Source organism: Mytilus trossulus, chromosome 9 (assembly GCF_036588685.1).
Source record: "Mytilus trossulus isolate FHL-02 chromosome 9, PNRI_Mtr1.1.1.hap1, whole genome shotgun sequence".
Classification (NCBI taxonomy): domain Eukaryota; kingdom Metazoa; phylum Mollusca; class Bivalvia; order Mytilida; family Mytilidae; genus Mytilus; species Mytilus trossulus.
The window spans coordinates 21,963,146-21,985,452 of NC_086381.1; the positions used below are offsets into that span (position 1 = coordinate 21,963,146).

The window sequence follows — 22,307 nt, forward strand, 5'->3', positions numbered from 1 at the left end:
ACAATAAACCCATTTTAAAGTACGGAAATTAAATATTACTCAATTACAATGAGTTAGTGAATTCAGTAAAGTTATTATAATCAAGTACTAGTAACTGTATTTGTATGAAACGTTTATTGTATGAATCTATAACCCAAATAAAAACAACACATAGCTAAATTTAAAAACAAAACAAACCCGCAACAATAATTGCTAAAGCCTGACCAGCATACATAACATCGCCTCCACATAATACCTTTAAATAAAAAAAATCAGAAACAAGAAAGGGTCAGTGTTAAAAGATAGAAAAAAAAACAAATAATATATTTTTACAAATTTGAGCGGTAATATTTCTGTTTGTACTAGAGAGAAAAGATAGTTCAATTGAATTTTTGAATAGTTAATAGTTTGCAATTTTGTGTGTTCTGTTTTTTATCTTTTGTTGTGTTTTGTTGTTCCTTAATTTTGACATATCGTTTTCAGATTATTTTCGACTAATTTGTGAGTTTGAATGCCCCCTTTGTACCTTCTGTCTCTGTGTGGTAGTTATTCAAACTAAGAAGATCAATGATATACTAAGATACCTCACATTTCTGATCAAAACAAAATTAGTAATTTCAGTGTTTTCGTAATTTCAGCGTTTTCTACAAGTCAATTACGTAGAATCAAATTTCGTTACCTTAACTAAAACAGTTGTTGGCATGACACGGGTTATGTTCTTCTCATATATGTTATGATGGTATGATACTAAACCCCTAACGGGAAGGATTGTGCCTGATGTTCATATGATGAAATCATTATCTTTCATTCAGTTTAATTGAAGTCTGGAGCTGGCATGTCAGTTAACTGCTAGTAGTCTGTTGTTATTTATGTATTATTGTCATTTTGTTTATTTTCTTTGGTTACATTTTCTGACATCAAACTCGGACTTCTCTTGAACTGAATTTTAATATGCGTTTACTTTTCTACATTAGTTAGAGGTATAGGGGAGGGTTGAGATCTCACAAACATGTTTAACCCCGCCGCATTTTTGCGCCTGTCCCAAGTCAGGAGCCTCTGGCCTTTGTTAGTCTTGTGTTATTTTAATTTTAGTTTTTTGTGTACAATTTGGAAATTAGTATAGCGTTCATTATCACTGGGCTAGTATTTATTTGTGTAGGGGCCAGCTGAAGGACGCCTCCGGGTGTCGGAATTTCTCGCTACATTGAAGACCTTTTGGTGATCTTCTGCTGTTGTTTTTTATTTGGTCGGGTTGTTTTCTCTTTGACACATTCCCCATTTCCATTCTCAATTTAATTAATAACTAAAAACATTTTGCCCTGGAGATTTATAAAGTTATAGTTGTTTTCAGACTTTTAATTATTTCTAACCATTTTACATTTAAGTATCATTAAAAAATCATGAATAAACTCACCTCTTCCGGAACAGAAGGGATTTCGGCGGCTATTGAAGAATAGCAGTTATTTTGTCCAGGAATATCCTTTGCAGTTATAAATTTCAATACTCCTGGCATGCTCTGAATTCAAAATACTATCTTTAACTCAAAAATATTGCGTTAAAGGAAGATTTCGTTTAATCTTTTCCGATATATCTATTTATTAATCAGAACTAAAAGTTACATAATACCAGTAAAAAAAGGTTATTTAACTGCTTTAGTTAAGGAAGGTTTGTTGTTCTTTGCTTTGTTGATGTTGGAAGGGTTTTCAATAACATCTGGTTAACATAAACACAAATAAATGTCAAGTAGTTTTTCTATCATTAATTGTCATATTTTGGCAAGTAGACTTAACGCAAATAATACTTAAAATAGACAAGGCAATATAAAAACTAAAAACCAAATATTTCTATTTTGTTGTTGACAATACCCATCGACATTTGGTTCCCAAATGAAAAGTTTAACCACAAAGTGTATGTTGCATATTCTGGTTTCTAATTAATTATAATGCTTCCAAATTGATCTTACTTCGCAATGATAAATACAAAATGAAATTAAGATATTAAGTACATATTATATAACAATTCCTTTTAGCTTATTTATTACCAAAGCTTTTGATGGATCCATGCTCTGAAGTTTTGCATTTCCAACGGTGCTTATAACAAATGCAGCATACAGAGTACCTTGTTCTATTGGAATATCGTTAATATAATCTGCTCTACCAGTGGTCTGTGTATAAGCAAATTAACAATCAGAGTCAAGATACACAAGCACATCTATATTTAAGAATCTTAATATCATACTGGTGTTGAGAAGATGTTTTTCATTTTAGTGGTATATTTAACATTGTCGTAAAGGCACGAGGCTCAAAAACGAGGTTCAAACCGTCATTTTGTCTTTAAAATATCTTGTACAATTTCAGAAAATTACAGTCGTTATCGTATAATCCGTTTCTGTGTGAGTTGCATTGTCGTTTCTTTTTTGTTGCACTTCAGTTTTTCTGTCGTTTTGTTGTTTTCCTCTAATAGTTGATATGTTTCCCTCGGTTTTAGTTTGTTATTCAGATTTATTTTCTCTCAATGGATTTATGACTTTTGAACAGCGGTATACTACTGTTGCCTTTATTTACGTGTCGCATAGTCTTTGGCAAACTGAATTCATTAATTGGTTGTTGTTTTCGTAACGACGAGAGGTTTAAATGCTCTGCAACTTTGAATTTGAGTTGGTCTTTTGAGTGTTTTTATTTGAGCGCACTGGTGAATGTTCTGAGGACAAAAGCGCGTCTGGTGTAATTGACTTTAAACATGGTATCTTTTATGATTTATTGTTTCAATATTTGTATGTTACTTGCTACATTTGTAAACCTCTACATATCGTTTGTACTTTGTTCTACTGTTGATTAACTGTGTTATTAAGGTGCACCTTTTGTACCATACATGCATGTATAAAATTTTAATTAATTCCTTTTGTAGATTTAAAATTACGAATTATAGAAGATTATAAAATCATTTTACAAAATGTACATGTAATAATGTGAAGATTTCAAAGTTCGAAATGCGTTGTTGCAGACTTTTTACTTTTACCCTTATGCTTTTAAATAAGGAAAACAAGAATAAAACATGCCTGGTCCAGAGCCTCTAATTTAATCATTGGTTCAGTAAGTGGCCATTCCAACGGCTTGGTGTCATATGACTGCTGTCCGGATGAAAGTGGTCTAGTAAGAGGTATCGCACCACTTCTATAAATACCTTTCGCTGTATCACCTACCACATCAAGAATATACTGAAAATATTAGATTATCTCAAATGAAGAATTATTGAATGACATGTTTGCAATATTTTTTTCTGAAATTAATCGATGTATATAAGAAACAGTCTGTGACTCCCTGTCAACAAATGTGCGTACTTTACAATTCCTTCAAAAATGTATTTATTTAAAAGTTTTTTTAGAAACAAACACATCAGTTTAAAATCTTCTTGTGTTAAATTTAATTATAACGTATGCTGTTATAAGGGAAGGTGACAACTGTTTCCTATTTTTATTTCTACTTTTTTCGTGAAAAAATCTCATAAAAATGATAAATTTTTATTGGTCGTACTTTTTTTCTATCATTTTCATTTTTATTATAGCTATTGTAAACAGAATTTTATTCGCGCATATTGTTGATATTATATATTAAGCAATCTTAGATAAAAATAAATCCGAAACTAAGTACCATGACATACATCTGCAAGGCAAATGCACTAAAACTGTCTCATTAGAATGAATTAAACAAGAAAGTCATAATTTCAAAAGATATTTAAATGAGATGATCGTGATATTCTATAGACAGTATAATTTTATATTTTTTTTTCTCTTCATGTTACAAGTATTTGATGAATATAAATTTTTTAATTGAAACTGTCGGCTACTGTAGAATCATTCAGTGTCGCATGAAGCAAAACATACCGACAGAAATTCATATCTTAGATAGATCACTTAGACCAATCTCTATCGGGAAAGTAGAAAACCGAATCCCCGCGTTATGTGCAAAATCTGATTAAATGCAAATTTTTAATTATTTGAAAATATGTCTTGCTTATTATTTTATCCAGTTAAGGTGTTAAATTTGCAAATTGAACGCTAAGTTTGAAGAGCAATTAAAAATACTCTATTTACATACCAGAGGAATTAAATCATTCGTTTAATACTGAATAGATGGCATTTTTGTTTTCAAATTGTTACGAACTAATTTTTTTACAAAAAGATATAGTATTATATATATATATATTTACCAAATAATGACATAGAATTATTCAGTTTTAATTTCATTGTAGTTTATAGTAAAGAATGCACTGTTAAAGTCTCACTTAGGCACATGAAAATTGATTGATAAGTTATTGCTTTGTGTTGTATCAGTACAACAAGGCTATTTCGCGGCGATGCGTATGTAGAAAGGTAGATGATAAAATTACTTACACTGTAAAGGTATCCTATTGCTACGTTCTTTCTGTATGCGACACTTGGCTCAACAGCATCAATGTTAGGATCTGGATTCACTTCAGATGCAAGAATAGTCAATGCACCTGCAGATAAAACAAATAATTTAAAATGATTAATTTCCATCAACCGCATAATCTCTAAATTCATGCACCTAATGGTTTACTTTTATAAATTGTTATTAACTCATTGGCACTCACAACACATTTTCTTATATCTACTTGTTATATAAAGCATTATTTGATTACTTCTACGATCAAATCAAAACGGTAATTTCAATACCTAGATCAAACCTAGCTCATCAAAGATTTTCAATCACAACAGTGCAAATAGAGAAAGTGTTGTCAAGAAAGTAAAATACTAATCTCCGATTTGTCTGCTCGAATGTTCCCATTTAGCAATAAAGAAGTTTGAGAGGAGTTAGCCAAAACTCGATTATTGCATTGCATAGCCAATTAACTTACAGTAACATTTCAGGTTTAGTTAACGGATACAAAGAGAAAAAGCATCTGCAAGATATTTTTAGTTTTCTTTCAGATACGTTTATGATGCTCTATCATTCATTAACCAAACTTTTAGTGATAACTTGCATCTCATATATTCCAGAAAAAATAAATTAATGATATAACCGAAACTAGGAGGTGCTGATCTTTTCCTTTATTCTAATACAGACGGAGGACTTCATACTAGAATCTATGACAAAAGTCATCATTCCATCTCACCAAGTGTTAACTTCTCAATTCGAAGTAGTGACATATCATCTGCCTTCTCGTTTACATACACAAATACATATATTAAGTTTGTGTATCCTCCCACTATAAAATCCCTATAAAAAGGAGCGTTCAACTCACACAAAACCCGTTTCAAAAGTGATGTGAGGAATAATGCACCCAATCCCACTTCTAATGTCGATCATTGGATTACCTTAACTTTGTATTTACCTGGAGTTGCATGATTGATTGATATCGATTGATATATGAGATTTGAAAATCGTTAAACTGTTTTATTGCCTCTGAATTTAGCAATCGTTCACTTTCGTATACTTATTTATAAGACATAAATACATACACCTAATTTATTCGAGTACACTGTGAATTATTCATATTCAGTGTCTTACCATGAATCAAAGGTTAAAACAAAAACAAGCCTGAATAATTATCATAAAAACGAACACAGGCTTTGGTACGCCAGATGATCATTTGTGTCTACATGAAACTCATCAATGGTTAACTTTGGAATTGATAGTGAATCTCTAATTCTATGTGTATATGCGTAAATATTATACTCGTACGCTAACTAGATATGTACCGATTATCATGTTATCTACATGTTGATATCGTAAAATATCAGCTGCGAGACATATTATGAAGCTTTTTGTCGAGTGAGCGTAGCGAACGAGATCAAAAAGCCTTCACATAATGTCAAGCAGCTGATATTTTACAATATCAATATGCAGATAATCTTTCTAGCGAAACTATCACCGTCAGTGTACCACAACCTGCATCTAAAAAACCAAGAGTACTAAACGAAATAACAAACACACTAAATTCTAGTCTGGATGATTTTCAAGCTTCAATGGGTAAGTGCATTATATTTATTTTTAATTGTTCAGTTTCACTAGTAAGTAGTTAAAATCACTTTTTAAAAATCATTTACATCGACGTCTTTCGAAGCGGTAAAAAAAAATGGCCGCTGTTTATATTTCAGCATAGCAGCGTAACTCGGGGTTATCGGTCATGCGCATAAATTGTGCATCTTCCAACTTCCGGGTCCGCTAAAACAGATTCTTCCCATCAATATGCAGATAATCTGATAATCGATTTAGCGGGCTATATTTGCGTGTTTCGGAAGTGTTTTCTTTGTTTCACTAGCACACAAAAGATGACTTGATAAGTTCGGGTCAAAGTTATTAACGTCGGTTTAAACATTATGACGTCACTGATATGTCCGGGTCAAAGTTATTAAGGCCGGGTCAACGTATTTGACGTCACAAAGACATGATACGGAATAATATTAAGAGCTGAACAGAGGGATATAGACAGTGGGACGACCGATAAGTTGTGAGATACATCTTACCTTGTAAAACAGATGGGTCTGCCAATGATTTGCCTGCAAGGTAAGTTTCTGTCTGTACTGCATGAATCTTAAAAATTAGAATGATAGTATAATTTTCATCACAGGGTTCGGGATGACGAAAGATCAATGATTTTTGTAAACATTTCCATTTATCCTGATTTCTTCAAGTGCTCAACTGACGAAAATTAGCTCATAAAAGCTATGATATCTATTTGCTTGTCGTTTGATATATGCATGATTAACGCTAACCCTATCGATACACACGGTGTTGCTCTGAATAAATATACATACCAAGCTTTCAAATCTTTAAAGTTGAGTGTTCAGGAAAAAGAAAAAGTCAGAAAAGCGCTTAGGACGTTCGAAATTATAAGTAATATTTTCATTTTGGAGTTCATTTGATTCACTTGGTCTTATATTTTTACTTTGATTTAACTTGTATCCTTTAGTGGATTTATGAGATTGTAAAGTCAGTAAATTACGTTTATTACACCTAATTTGCTATAGAGCGGTGTGTTACTTAAACATGAGCTTCTTGTATCTAGAAGTTTGTGTATAGGTTCAGTTAGTTCACTTATTTTATTCATACAAACGTATTTCATGTCTTGTGGAATGTTTATGCGACTGACATACAAGTGAAAGGTTAAGCTAGATATAAAATCAGGTTTGATTCCGCATTTTCTACATAAGAAAAGCCTGTACCCCGTCAAGATCATGACAGTTTTTAGCAATTCTTTTGATGTGTTTGAGCTTTTGAGTTTGCCATTTGCTTAGGTACTTCCCGTTTAGAATTTCCCTTAGAGTGCGGTATTTTTGTTATTTTACTTTTTGATAACAGGTGGATAGATGTTTAATTGAAAATCTTAATATTACATCTGGATGTTTTGGGGTGATTTTGCATATAATAAGTAACAATATATTTTCTTACAAAGTCTTTTGAAATTCCAGAGAAGACAATACAAGGTTTTTCCATCACTAGACATTTATTGTTTGTGTTAACTTTCATTCTAACACCAGCATTAACGAAGGAATGTGAGTTCTGTAAATGTATGAAAAAGATTAGTTCACATATAAAACGAAATAAGTTTAATCAGGAAATTATCCAGTAACATAAGCTGTTTTAACATTTAATATAAAATTCACACATTCTATCAAATTTTCATATGAAATTTACTTTTGATCAATATAAAGATTACTGCGATTTGTAAAATAAGTTTGTAATCCTATATCGAAATTCTATTTAAAAACTTTTATGAAATTATTTATCTTGAAATAGCTAATTAGCTACTGACCTCTGCCCTCTGAGCAACCTTGTATAGTCTGACAATGTAGTCGTCAGTCATAGCTGGTACCTCCATGGCAACTATCACTTTATTTGTCATATCTGTCTTAAGGAACTGGCTGATAGGTATCGTGTTAGATCCAGCACTATTCGCTGGAAAGTGACAAAAATAATAAGCAAATGTTCTTATCATATGATCTTCTTGTCCACCAACAGAGAAGTACTCTGTGTAAAGGAATTTAAGTTGGCCCGCGCAGTTACATATTTATTGAGACTAATGCAGCATGTTCAATTTTGATATTTTTTATCGTCTCTTATAAAAACATGTATTTTTGTATTTGTTCTGACTGGACGGAGGTAAGGCCCATTTCCAATGTATGCGTGTCATTCATAAAGTCAAAATCTAATAGCTATCAAATGTTATGTAAGGGAAAACTTAAATTTAAATTGGAAAGCTTTGCAATTTGAATGGCTCTGTAAAATGATACGAAAAGTAAAAATCACAAAAATACTGAAATCCGAGGAAAATTCAAAACGGAAAGTCCCTAATCAAATGACAAATCAAATGTTAAACAGATCAAACGAATAGACAACAACTGTCTTATTCCTGACTTGGTACATGCATTTTCAAATGTAGAAAATGGTGAACTGACGGCAGTTGCATCAAATTCCATTATATTGACAACGATGCGTGAACAAAATGTTCCGAATAGGGATACAAAGGTGTTTTGGAAGGGTGAGTATATCCTGCTTTCACATGTGGCTCATGTTATAAGTCGGTAAATAGTCTAAATTGATAGGTCTCTGATTCAACGTACTAGCGACATGTTTTTTTGTGTTCTTAGATTTGTGAGTATCAAGTCGTTTGATCTGTCATTGTACCGATTGTATACTATTTCTGATTCCATTTAACTGAGTGTAGTGGTTGATGAATTAATACCTGCATCATGCGCATATCATGTCAATCTATCAAGTGTTCCTGTGATGACATATTTGTTTTTTTTTATAATATTTATTTACATCTTTCAAAATTAATTTTGAGATCAGTTAACTTCTTTTTCTTAATTTTTCTACAGTTCTAAATAATTCTAAATCATCTAATGTTATATTTTTGCGCTTCATGTTGATGTGAACGGCTATTTGATTAAGAAAACGATGAAAATGTTACATGGAAATGTGGCATCTTTTTGAAGGGATGAAGATTATAACACAATGTTGTCCGTTGTACCCATATTTTTCAAATTTTTACATATGATGTCTGTTTATTTTGTTCACACATTAATATTATGGAATTTTATGCGACTCTCATACAAGTGAGAGGTTTAGCCAGCTATAAAACCAGGTTTGATCCACCATATTCTACATTAGAAAATGCCTGTACCAAGTCAGAAATATGGCAGTTGTTATCCATTCGTTTGATGTGTTTGAGCTTTTGAGGTGTCATTTGCTTAGTTCGGTAGTTTTACTATTTTACTTGTTTGGTATCGGAGAACGTAGCTGACCAAAGTATATTAATTTGTATCAAGCAGAGAGTATACAGCTTTACTTCTAAAAGAAATTTAAGTTTTCATTAAGTTTCCTCTTAGTAATACATGTCAGTAATACATATTTAAATTTGACTAACATTTGACATCAGACAAATAACATTCCATCTAGAAGCAATAACTATGAGCAATATCTAGCGTGTGATATAATATCAACATACGTCTGTTGCTGGTTATGTGTTTTTTTTTTATTGTTTTTGTTTTTGATGGATGGCTTTGTCGTTGAAATAAACCATACATATATTTTTTTTCAATAAGAATCCATTTGTGAAGGAAAATAGTTTACCTATTATAAGTTTAACATTAGCAGCTTCCAAAGAAACGTAGACATCTGACTGAAATTCTGGATGAAGATGTTTCAACATGAGGTTACCTGCCCAGGACGCCATCTGTTTAATATATATATATTATATATATATACAAAGATATTTGGTTTTCAAACTTATCATTTACGAGAGAACAGCATGAAATTAATTGTGTCTTTTCAATGCTGTGATCAGTAACTTTTCAAACGTGTTATCCTAACATATAATTTCAGCAAATTCATAAGACAAAGTTAAAATTACATTTTAATGAAATATACACAACTACTTACACTACGCACTGATCTACCAGCTACTCTCATTAGCATGTCTTTGATGTTTGCTAGATATCCGAAAGAAGGTGTAGATTGGGATCTGGTAAAGATATCAATTACCTGGGTAATAGACAAACCTGCTCCTAGAACAACTGTAGGATCAAACTAAAACGAAACAAAACCAGGGAATTACACACTGGCTTAATATATCTTCTGACTGTTGTTACCATTTCTAAAGTATAGACAATATATTAGAATGCAAGTGAAAAAGTTAAACAATGTTCACATATTTATTATTGGTAACGAAAGGTAAATTCAAGATATAGCAATATTCCAAGTGAACAGTGAAATATCAAAATTTTTGCTTGGTGCACAGCCTCTCTCAATGCTGAAAAAAGTTTTCACATGAGTTTTATAAGTTAACAATATTCTTGTGAGATTTGTTATATGCTTCAAAAGTAGGAATATAGGATTGATTTTAAAGTGAGGAAAATATGTAGTTCCTCGTCATTATGATTTAAACTATACAATATTCTTAAGTGTTCTCGTCAATATGTATCGAACGAGCACAAGAGCAGTGATATCAGACTAAATTGAATGCTATGTATCTTTATTTTTTCAAACAGAATAATTTTACTTACATTTACACTGTATAAGCCTTGTATTCCTCTTATATCAACGAGGACATCAAACCAAGCCATCTCTAACTCTTGGTTGTATATACCTTAATGTAATGTATAAAACTTAAGATTAATGCATTAAGTTTGCAAGTTCCGTTAAGCTATATTTATTTATTTTGGATATCAAAATTTATTATTATCACGAATTAGTTGTACAATTAATGGACATGAAATACAATTTCAGTTGCAAAATATTCAATTCCTTCATACAGTGTTCTTTTTATTACTTGCGTAAGTAGTCAGTACTTCGGTACTGACATGATTTATAACAAATATGTCTTAAAGTGGCTGTTTATTAATTTACAAATGGTTTAGCAACAGAAATTTCAACTTCTGAGTCAAAATTGACCTTAAATGAAGTTAGCTAGTATTTCTATGTCCATTTTGGTAATAGGGCTATGTAACTATTTATTTTCTTGTACATCATTGGATTTCAAATATCCGACTTTGAGCGTTTCTGATAAAGGTATATCCAGAAAAACGCTTCGGACACAGAAAATTTATAACGTGTTGTTCCCATTCGTCAAATGTTAAATTTGGTCTTTAACTTGTCAGGTTACTCACTATGTTCTTGTTCTTTAATGAGAGTTGTTCACTTTAAAGTCATTTTTTTGTATTAATATTTCTTAATGCAGGATATTCCTGCCTTTAGTACCTTGTCCGGTGTTACCAAACACCATCCTTGTTTTCTTTCCAGAGTTATCAGCTAGGATTTTGAAAAGTTGATCAAATGTATCAGGTCTATACCATACAGCATCGCTGCCAACAATTTGAAGTTGTTGTCCTTTTCGTGGATGACATTCACCATGGCAACGCTTACCAGTTTTGTGACAATATGTCTTTCCAAGCTCCTATGGCAATTATAGAATTTAAACTATCGGATATATACAGTAACGAGTAATGTCTTCCAAGATATTATGTTAAAGAAGACATATACTTTGGAAAATGCCTGTACCAAGTCAGGAATATGACAGTTGTTATCCATTCGTTTGATGTGTTTGGACTTTTGATTTTGCCTTTTGATTTTGGATTTTCCTTTTTGAATGTTCCTCGGAGTTCAGTATTTTTGTGTTTTTACTTTTTATATCTCAATAAGTGATAGAAATACAAGCGAGTGTAAGCTATTTAAAGTAGTCATTCTGGTAAAAATTAAATGTTAAGCACGTGCAATATTAAAGCATATGTATCAATATGTAAAGGACAGATGCATAAATAATAAATTAATAAATTAAATAATGTTTTTGTAGACATGACAGTAAGCATTACTCATTACTACTTATTAAACATTTTAACGGATAAAGTAAAAAACACCAATACATTAGAAACGTTGTAAAATTACAACTTTCAAAAACAAAAGTCTCAAGTGGTGAAATTTTAATTCACGCCTTGATTGACCGTTTCACAGATGACCAGTGTTATGATTTAATTATTTTCGTAGCCATATCACGTTCGTTTTCCGAATTTAATCTACAGATTTAGACATTTCATCAGCAACACGACGGATGGCAACTTCAGAACATGATCTTCTTTTCCTTCATAAGCACCTGAGCCACTCCTGGTTTTTGGTAGGGTTCGTGTTGCTAACCATTGGTTTTCTATGTTACTTTTACTATGTTTGTTTTTTTATCATATTTATATTTTTTTTTTTTTTTTTTGCTATGGCATTGGCATGTTGTTTTCGAATAATAAGTTTGAATATAAATTAAAAGTTGTGGTAGGATTGCCAATGAGACAATTCTCCGAGAGACCAAAATAGCACAAACATTAACAACTATGGATTGCCTTCAACAATGAGCAAAGCCCATACCGCATAGTCAGCTATAAAAGGCCTCTAAATGACAATGTAAAACAATTCAAACGAGAAAACTACCGGCCTTATTTATATAAAATAAAAATTAACGAATGACAAATATGAAACATAAACAAACGACAACCACTGAATTACCGGCTCCTGACTTGGGACAGGTACATACATACATAATGCGGCGAGGTTAAACATGTTAGCAGAATCCCAACCCTCCCCCTTACCTGGGACAGTGGTATAACAGTACAACATAAGAACGATCCTTTGGTATATTTCGCCTATCATGTACATTCAATCGATCCAAAACGTGGTGGTTTTGGGATGGGATATGTGCTCATTTAAAAAGATTTGCTACTTCGCCGTGTATCATCGGTAATTTTGTTTATCAATGAAGTTATCAGGTAAAAAAAAACATATCGTATAAGTAGTATTTTATGCTATCTTATACATTCTATTTTTATCAAACTTTGTTTTGTACGGCCTTGCTTTTGATTTTTTCAAATCGTATGTTTACCTCAATATCTACAGTGGTTGTTTTCTTCAAATCTGGAGAGTCTTGTGCAAATGATTTCATGGCATCCAATATTGGTCGGTAACCTGTACAGAATAAAGAGTCCAATGAGAAAAAAAAAACTTTTGTATCAGCCAATAGTAACGTATTGTGTTTGTGTGTGCTACATTAGATAATACATACATGGTTTCAAATGTACGATGATAATATGCAAAAAATATCTTATAATCAACCATTTCATTTAAGTTTTACCTTAAAAACCTCTATCAACGGTGCAAGTTTATTAATTCGAAAATATATAAACCGTACTCGCACTCGTTAAATGCTAGTTAATAGCTCAATTACAAATGATAAATAAATGTTTTTCTGTAATAAAACTGTCTGTCTAATACGCTTATATGTTTTTTATTTCACATACCGGTACATCTGCATATGACATCATCATAAGCATCCTCCACTTGTTTCATTGAAACGTTTCCCTCGTTTTGATCAAGTAATCTGAAAAGAGAATTTTGTAGTAAAAAAACAAATGTATTAAATAAAACAAAGTGAAAAAGTTATAACTTAAGTACCTATCTCCTAGATAAATTCAAAAGAAGGGAGTCGACAAATACTGACACGAGACATCTTTCCAGAGCACAATTAAAAGAAACGACGAAGTTATTTTGCAAGTAATAATCAAAAGCCGTTACTTTTGGGTCTCATTCAGAAAGAAAAAGCATAAAATAATGTAGTAGATGGCATTTTTTTCAAACAGATATATCAAACATCATTCAAATTGAATAACCGTATAAAACATAATTGTGCTATACAATGTAACTTTATCTATGCGTGTAAATTGATTCAAATGTATACAAAGCTGGTTCACTTACGCATGCATATTCATGACCTGACCAGGACTGCAGAATCCACATTGTGAACCATTGTATTTGGCTAGACGTTTTGGGATGACGTCACTTATACCTTCTATGGTAGTTATCTCCCAACCATCACACATGAATAATGGACAGAGGCACTGTAAAAAAAAATGTAAAGTGAACACATGTTTAAATTATATGTAATTTTCAGAAAAGGTGATAAGAAAACATGTTTTAAAGCCATAATAAACGAGTGACCTGTGAAAATAATGTTGTTCCAATTCTTGAACCAAGGCATACAAACATCATAAACTTAGTCTTCTGTGCACGATTTTATCATTTTTTTCGCAAAGATTTCGTATAATCGTCAATTTGTTTTTTAATCGGTCAGTGTCGTTGTGAAAATATGGCAGGTAATTAATGTTCCTGTTTTGAAGCCGAAGTTTAACGATTTTCACCTGTACGTCAACAATCAACAAAAATACATGGATATTGAGCACGTGTTTAATATGTACAATCAGATAATAGTTTTATTTTAAGGACATCCATGCGTATTGCAATCACCGGATTTTTATGAGATGGGTCACACAGAGGTCACTTTGCATACGGAAAATATGTCGGGTAATTTCTTCTCGGAAGGAAGCAATGAAAATAAAGTAAACTTCTTCTAAATATGACCAAATTGAAGAAATTTCTTCAGAAAAAAGTATATGTACATCAGTTTTATAATGAAAACTGGCCATTGAGTTATAAAAAACATATGCATTAATTTTTGTTTAATTTAAGGTTTCTTATGACTTTAACGAATTCATCAATTCAGATAAGATTAGAAATCTTTTGATTTAATATCTAAATATTGCTATATATGGTTCTGTTCACTTTAAAAATCCATCTATTTTCATTTAATTTTCTTTTGGGGGGGGAGGGGGGATATTTGCAATAAATATCGTTTTATACTATCATTTATGATTTTTTTGGAAATATTGGTCCATCTCTATATCAGTCGGGGGAAGGTGATATATATACACCACAGCTGCCCGAGTTGTTTGGGCAAAAAAAGATCAGCAATAAAAATTTCGGAATAATATCTATATCATTATTAGACCATTTATCATACAAAATTATGTTCCATTTATATAAGTGTATGATATTATCTTAAAATAATATTTAAAGAAAGTGTTATAATAATTATTATGTTTTGTTTTGTTTATTTGTAATACAACCACTATCTTCTTTTATTTATATCAGAAATAAAATAAAATTAGTCCTTACAGAGTTGATTGGGTAACTCTTCTTTGTATCAGACATAGGTTCATACAACTTGGCCTCAACAAGACAGATACCACAGCCGCCTTCATGACACATCACTTTGGTGCCAACAGAAATCCTTTCTTTCCGCAAGTACGTGTTAAGTTTGGTTGCTGGCGGATATTCATTTCCAACTATAATTAGAAAACAAGAACACCCAATAAATTATGTTGCTTACGTGAATATTGAATTTGTGAGAATTTATAAATGTTTTATAGTCAATCTAATTAAAAAAAAACTATCTCTCATCGCTCCCGTTTTCTGATATGTCGCGTGGGAGATCTAACGAAACCCGCTTTGAGGTCACATGTCATGTATGTTAGGTCTCGATCTCGATAATGATAGAAAGATTCACGTTGCTTTGTTTTTTAATACAAATAAAACTCTTAAAATTGGTATTTTTACTTAAAATGGCACAAATATATAGAAAATGGACATGATGGAACAGCTCCCTCTAAGGTTTCAATTATATTATGCATTTTTAAAAAGTTGGAGGCATTAAACAGGTTAGGTTTGGACAATTTGCGGAATTTGCAATGCATCTCAAAAAAAGATTATCAGAAATATGACTTTTATAATGCTAAAAAAACATGCAATTTACTAGTGTCATTGTTAGTTATTTTTTAATCAAATTATCATGTTAAAAATATACATGTGTAGCATATTTCTTTCTTATTTGTATATAATCATTATTTGCAATGAGTGAACAATCAATTATCAAACACAACTCAAAACAACAAGCATATTCTTTTCAATATTTTTATTTGATAATGTGTTCATTTAAATAAAAGGCATCAAGGGCACTAAGGTGTATAAACACATTACATTCTGGTGTAAATGAAAGAACACGTTAAAAGACAATTTCTACATTGCATGGTTACATTTACGACAAAATTAATGTCGATAAAAACCTCCTGATCTGAGTCCCAATCTCCTGACCAAAATTTCCCAATCTCCTGATCTGAGTTTCACAGTCCATCACATGTATGCACCTGTGCCAATTGAAGTAAAAAGACTAAGTTTAGAAATATATTTTAGCACTACGTAATCATTACTAAAATGATGAATTGTCACTAATTTGGGGAATAGTTCCCTATTTAGTTGGTTGTCCCCAACCTTTTAATCAAACACGTGTCCTGGTATTACATGATAATAACATTCACATTACCCGTGTACTGCTGTCCATTGATAGTTACTGTGATTTTAGAGTTGACATCCGATTTCACACGGAATTTAATAAAATGTCCACAACTTTCACAGCTGGCAGCAAACACTCCTGCCTTAACTTTGTCATTTCTAAACAAATGTCTGTAATAAAAAAAAAACGCAGTTAATAAGTGTGAACCATTTTTGTACTTATATAACGATTTTTTTTTATAATTAACATAAAAGAATTTTCTTCGTAAGAAATCATATTACTCAAATAAAAACTTTTAAATAAAACAATGAACCGGGTATGCAATAATGATTTCTGGAAATATACGAAAATGTAACTTAAAAAGAAAAGAAAGTTTGGAAATCTATAATTCAACGCCAGTTTTAATGTTTCAGAAAAAAACAGAAATTCTCTCTCTCTGATTCACAATTACGTAGCAAAATCAAGAAAATCAGATACACAATTATGTAACACAAACACAAAATGAGATAGATCTACCCAATTACGAAACACAAACACAAAAAAAGATACATAATCACATGACACAAACAGTAAATAAGATACACAATTACGTAACACAAATACATAATAGTAAATAAGATACACAATTACGTAACACAAAACAGAAAATGAGATAAACAGTTACATAACACAAACAGAAAATAAGTTACACAATATCGTAATAAAAACCGACAATTAATGAGATAAAAAATTAGATAACACAAACATATATTATGATAACAAATAGATGAAATGGAGGACGCGTAAAATATCAATAACTTGTAACAAAAATTGAACTATCATCTGATTAATAGAGTTAAGATATCTGACGGTTGATTAAAAGTACATTTATCGTGTTCCAATTTATCAAACAACCCAATAATTTTAATATCTACTAGTTGGTAAATTGATAAAGAGAATCTACACAACAAAATGAATCTTACAGTATTATAAATTTTATTTTACGTTTTTATAGAAAATCGCATATTGATTATTTTTTCTGTTTCATTGTATATGTTACCTACATATACACCGTTATCAGAACTATTCCATTATTTCTTATTCAGTATCACTCTTTTCCTATTCAAATTGTAGCACGATGATGACTGTTGTACCCATATTTTGACTATACTATTTGTTATATCTCTTTAGTTCACGCCTCATTGTAAATATAACGGAATTTGATGAGACTGTCAACAAAGTGAAAGGTTTAGCGCTATAAAACCAGGTTTAATCCACCATTTTTTACATTTGAAAATTCTTGTACCAAGTTAGAAAAATGACAGTTCTTGTTCATTCGTTATTACGTTTTTAGTCATTAGATTTTGCCAAGTGATTATGGACTTTCCGATTGGATATTCCTCTGAGTTCAGTATTTTTGTGATTTTACTTTTTTCCATAACAGACGTAAATCATTAGGTGAGGTTACTGCTCACTGTTCACGCTGTTATGAATTTATGCAAATGTATATCTGTTAACATCTTTCAGGCAAATACAGACATCTCTACGGAAAGTTTGTAACTATTTTAAAATTGAGTTGTTATAAGACCAACATTTATCTTTTACTTCGTTTTTAAAAGTATTTAAATCAATCAAAGTCAATTTGTTCAACAATCCTGTTAATGATCAGTTATCTACTAGTGTGTCAATTTTCTTTTCTTTTTTGTTTTAAAACATAAAGGTTGAGAACAATGTTATCCCTTTTAGCGCTAACGATGATATTAAAATGCACTGCTGTTTAAAAATGACAAAATACCTTGAGTTGCAGACAGGGCATACAATACAATTATCCAGCTCAGCCAAATCCTTTGTATCCATATTATTCTTTAAATGCCAGCAGTTTACAAATTAATGACAGCACAATACATGTTTATACTTATTGGACAATTGATACTGTATCTTCTATCGATTAGATCATATAGGTTATCAATTTTAGTGACTTGTATCGAGTTTGATAATGAACTAACAAATGGACAGATTGTAGGAAAACAATCACCTTTTCGGTCTGTGTTGTAATTAATGTTATGCTAAGCGAAAATAAATCAACGAATATTTCTTATAAAACAATATTCTTCCTGAGAAATAAGATAACTCAAATAAAAACTTTTAAATACAACAAAAATCAAAAGAATTAAATAATAAAAAACGCCTTTCCAGGTATTGTCAATGTTATTTCAAATGATCGGGCGGAGCTAACATTATAATTTGCATAAGGACAGTCTAATCGAAGAAGTGTGTGATAAGGATGATTGCCGTTATAATTATAATTAGTGATTTCTAGTCATCTATCATTGTCAACAAATAGATAAATAACAGAAATGAGTGTACGATATGGGACGATTAAAATAGTTTAGGATTTATAGCATGTATGTATGCAAAAGAAGGTTATTCTAAAGTATCTGCTATTTTTTGGTTGTGTAATACAGCTAGTTTTAGGTGGGGTTCGTGTTGTTTATTCTTTAGTTTTCTATGTTGTGTCATGTGTACAATTGTTTTTCGGTTTGTCTTTTTCATTTTTAGCCATGACGTTGTCAGTTTGCTTTAGATTTATGAGTTTGACTGTCCCTTTGGTATCTTTCGTCCCTCTTCTATTGTATTATTATGTTTGAAACTGTTCGGATTGTGAGATTTATATTTTAAACATGATTTATAAAAACATATATAACAAAAATTCAAATACTTAGAACCTTCTTTTCCTTTCTTATATATGATCAATTATATTTGCAACTAATCCCCTTGTGCCCCGCACCCCCACACCACCCACCACATACACCAAAAAAAAAAGCATTTGGAATATAAGTTTTAAATATTTCAAAACTTTATTGAATAACGACATATGCATATTGTGCAACTGATGTCGATTTAGTTTGCTTCATATCCACACATTCCAAAATACGACACATTTTACATGTTAATCTTTGCTTTACAAGAAAATCAACGGCTGTTTATTTTGCGAATATACGTATAGTGTTTACATATTTAAACCGGATCAATGACTATAACTGGACACTTCTTTGATGAGTTCATCCCAACAAATCTGTCTATAGATGGACTGGACTCTGATGACCGAACTGGTTAAACTCCGCCCAGTCAAGTGAAATAAATCAAGTAATACTCATGTCACTGTGCTACTGTAACATTGATTTTTCTTGATATATGCAAAAATGTAACGTAAATGGAAAACGAGTTGTTTTCAACATCCCTATTGTTCAACATGCATATTGTTATTCAATTGTTAACTTTTCTTTTCATTTCTTAATAACCGAAAGATTGATATTAATTTTATTCCTTAAAGTCGTAACGGTTTACAAATATACGCAATTTCGAAAGTATACTTATTCCTAAATAGTATTTCAATAATTTACTTGAATACTGACCTTTTAGTGTCTGTGCAATAAAGCGTTCCGAGGATACAAATTAATTAATTTAAATGAATTTAAATATCTAACATATGCTTCTTCGTTAGGTTTGTGTTTCTTTTTCTTGTTGCTTGTTCTTTGTGTATGTTTTGTTTTATATTGAAAAAAATCATTTTCAACGAATTATCATGTAAGCTTAAGTTTGTTGAGTAATTGCAATACACAAAAGATAGTTTTTAATGATATTACTCCAATTTACTCTGAGTTTTCAACATCAGATTATATTTCTCCAAAAACAAATACAATACAACTATCCAGCTCAGCCAAATGCTTGAAATTATTGCATTCTTTCAAGGCAAATAGTTCACAAGTTAATGACAACAAAGTAAAAATCTAACGTATTGAACAGTTGCTAAAATATGTCGTCTTATAACTAGATATTATTATATATCTATCATATTGATAAGTATCTAGTATGACCATGAACAAACAAATGTCAAGATTGTTGGAAAACTGTGACATATTCTGACTTTTGGCAACAGGAAATCATCTCAATGAATATTTCTTTTAATGTTCATTAAAACATGATTCTTCGAATGAAATTATATTACTCAAATAAAAACTTAAAAGCCCCCAAGAAAGAAAAATTAAAACGTTCTCAGTATAAAATTCATTTAATTTTAAATGCAGTTAATTTAGCTTGTTCGTTTTGTTTTTTTAAGGGTGTTTTTTCTTGTTCCTTGTATTCTTTCTTTGTTATATTTTATTTTTAAATTATTATTTCCCTATTTCCCTATTTCCAATGACTTATCATGTAAACCTAAGCTTGTGTTACAGTTGTAATTATAAAACTCAAAAAGTAGAAGTACAGATTTTAAAAATAAGACTTCGATTTACTCTGATATTTCAACATTAAATTCTAATTCCCCCCCCCCCCCAAAAAAAACAAGTATAATTATAAGGAATGTGAGATTACAATGTTTTTTTCAAAAACTGACAAAATATCAGAGTTACAGACATGACATACAAAACAATTATCCAGCTCAGCTAAATGCTTTAGATCCATCATATTCTTGCAAGTGAAATAGTTTAAAAGTTAATGACAACACTGTTCAGATTTAAATGTATTGGTCAGTTGATAATATATCAGTAGCATACCGATGTTTAATATGTTATCCATGTAATCTATAAAACGTGGTGTTATGATAATCAATGACATGGATGTGTATCTAGTATGACCCTCAAATTGTTCGTCGAAAAGTTATTATTGTTGATTATTTTTCTTCATATTTTATGATTTTTTCTTCCTTTTTCATCCTTGTCAATTTAAAACAAAATAGCAAAATATACAGAAAAACAGTCAAACGTATAGATCGGAAATAAACTGACAACGCAAGGACTACCAAAGAAAAAGATACACAGACAAATAGACGTACACAAGACACAACATATGAAAAAAAAGACTAATCAACACGAACCCAACCAAAAACTGGGGGTGATCCCAGGTGCTCTATAAGGGAATGCAGATCCTGTTTCACATGAGGAACCCGTCATTAAATTATTCACAAGTAACATGTATTTTACGCTTAACTGTAATCCTTCATTAACATTAATGATTAACGATTGTGTAAAAAAGAATATAGATGAATCACAACTTGGTGATAAACTGTCAAAAGCCATTCTTGACAATCTGATACGAAACATATTTCAATTCCTAATCCCCACTTTCAGAACGGCAATTTATAATATTTTACAACACGATTTTTGATTTGGTTATTTTCTGCATGTAAAAAGTAAAAACACAAAAATACTGAACTCCGAGGAAAATTCAAAAAGGAAAATCCAAAATCAAAAGGCAAAATCAAAAGTCCAAACACATCAAACGAATGGATAACAACTGTCATATTCCTGACTTGGTACAGGATATTCTAATGTAGAAAATGGTGGATTGAACCTGGTTTTATAGCTAGCTAAACCTCTCTCTTGTATGACAGTCGCATCAAATTCCATTACATTGTCAACGATGTATGAACAAAACAAACATACTCAAAGAGTAAAAATGTCAAAAATAGGGGTACAGCAGTCAATAGTGTGTTATCATCTTAATATCACTATAAAAACAACAAATGTAACGAAGAATCACAAAAAGGCATACATCAAATTTAACATACTCATTTTGCTTTTCTTGTACCACTTTATTTATGTATATAAAGTCTACCCGTAAAGGAAAGAAGGTTTTCATTGCTAAAAATCAGTCTATGAATTTATATTTGAACTAATATTTGGTATTTGTTTTCATTTTGATTTTCAGTTATGTTATGATGATTGAAATGGTGCGAAATAGATATGTAAACTTTCCAGTAACTTTGACTTTATCTGATATACCGGTAGTGCCCCCCTCCCCCGAATGTAATGTAGAAGACAGAGATAAACAATAACCTGGCTGTACTAGTAAAATAAATGTCAAAATTACTGGGAATGGAAAACAATGACCGCTCTGTATGTGCTTACAGCTTGCTTCTTTTCTCGTTTGAAATATCAATGGAGTGGCTAAGCCAGTTAATGAACCACCTACCTGCAGGCTTAATTTTGATTTTTCGTTTGGAGAAATATTTAAATTTTAAATTTTGCCTGGTCGTAGAGTTGAAGAATGGTGCATTATTTAAAGTTTGAGATCAAAGTTTCGTGTTAAAACATCATAAGGGGATATAAATAAAATCATCATAGATACCAGAACTAAATTTAGTATATACGTCATTAAAG

At 31.0% G+C, this 22,307-nt stretch overlaps 1 protein-coding gene across 1 annotated transcript in view; it reads right to left on the reverse strand.

Moving 5' to 3' along the window:
• The window catches only part of LOC134685310 (uncharacterized), a 39,649-nt gene extending 21,570 nt beyond the window's left edge, over positions 1 to 18,079 (reverse strand). The window contains exons 1-18 of the mRNA XM_063544967.1: positions 17,942 to 18,079; positions 16,198 to 16,337; positions 14,994 to 15,163; positions 13,737 to 13,879; positions 13,283 to 13,362; positions 12,868 to 12,950; positions 11,205 to 11,400; positions 10,511 to 10,593; positions 9,888 to 10,034; positions 9,579 to 9,681; positions 7,759 to 7,901; positions 7,395 to 7,505; positions 6,470 to 6,536; positions 4,373 to 4,479; positions 3,038 to 3,196; positions 2,021 to 2,143; positions 1,394 to 1,495; positions 178 to 235 (exon numbers count right to left, since the gene is read on the reverse strand). Of these exons, the coding sequence (XP_063401037.1) occupies positions 178 to 235; positions 1,394 to 1,495; positions 2,021 to 2,143; positions 3,038 to 3,196; positions 4,373 to 4,479; positions 6,470 to 6,536; positions 7,395 to 7,505; positions 7,759 to 7,901; positions 9,579 to 9,681; positions 9,888 to 10,034; positions 10,511 to 10,593; positions 11,205 to 11,400; positions 12,868 to 12,950; positions 13,283 to 13,362; positions 13,737 to 13,879; positions 14,994 to 15,163; positions 16,198 to 16,337; positions 17,942 to 18,003 (2,077 nt within the window). The 5' untranslated portion in view covers positions 18,004 to 18,079. The remainder of the gene's footprint in view (positions 1 to 177; positions 236 to 1,393; positions 1,496 to 2,020; positions 2,144 to 3,037; positions 3,197 to 4,372; positions 4,480 to 6,469; positions 6,537 to 7,394; positions 7,506 to 7,758; positions 7,902 to 9,578; positions 9,682 to 9,887; positions 10,035 to 10,510; positions 10,594 to 11,204; positions 11,401 to 12,867; positions 12,951 to 13,282; positions 13,363 to 13,736; positions 13,880 to 14,993; positions 15,164 to 16,197; positions 16,338 to 17,941) is intronic.
• Between the last annotated feature and the right edge of the window lie 4,228 nt (positions 18,080 to 22,307).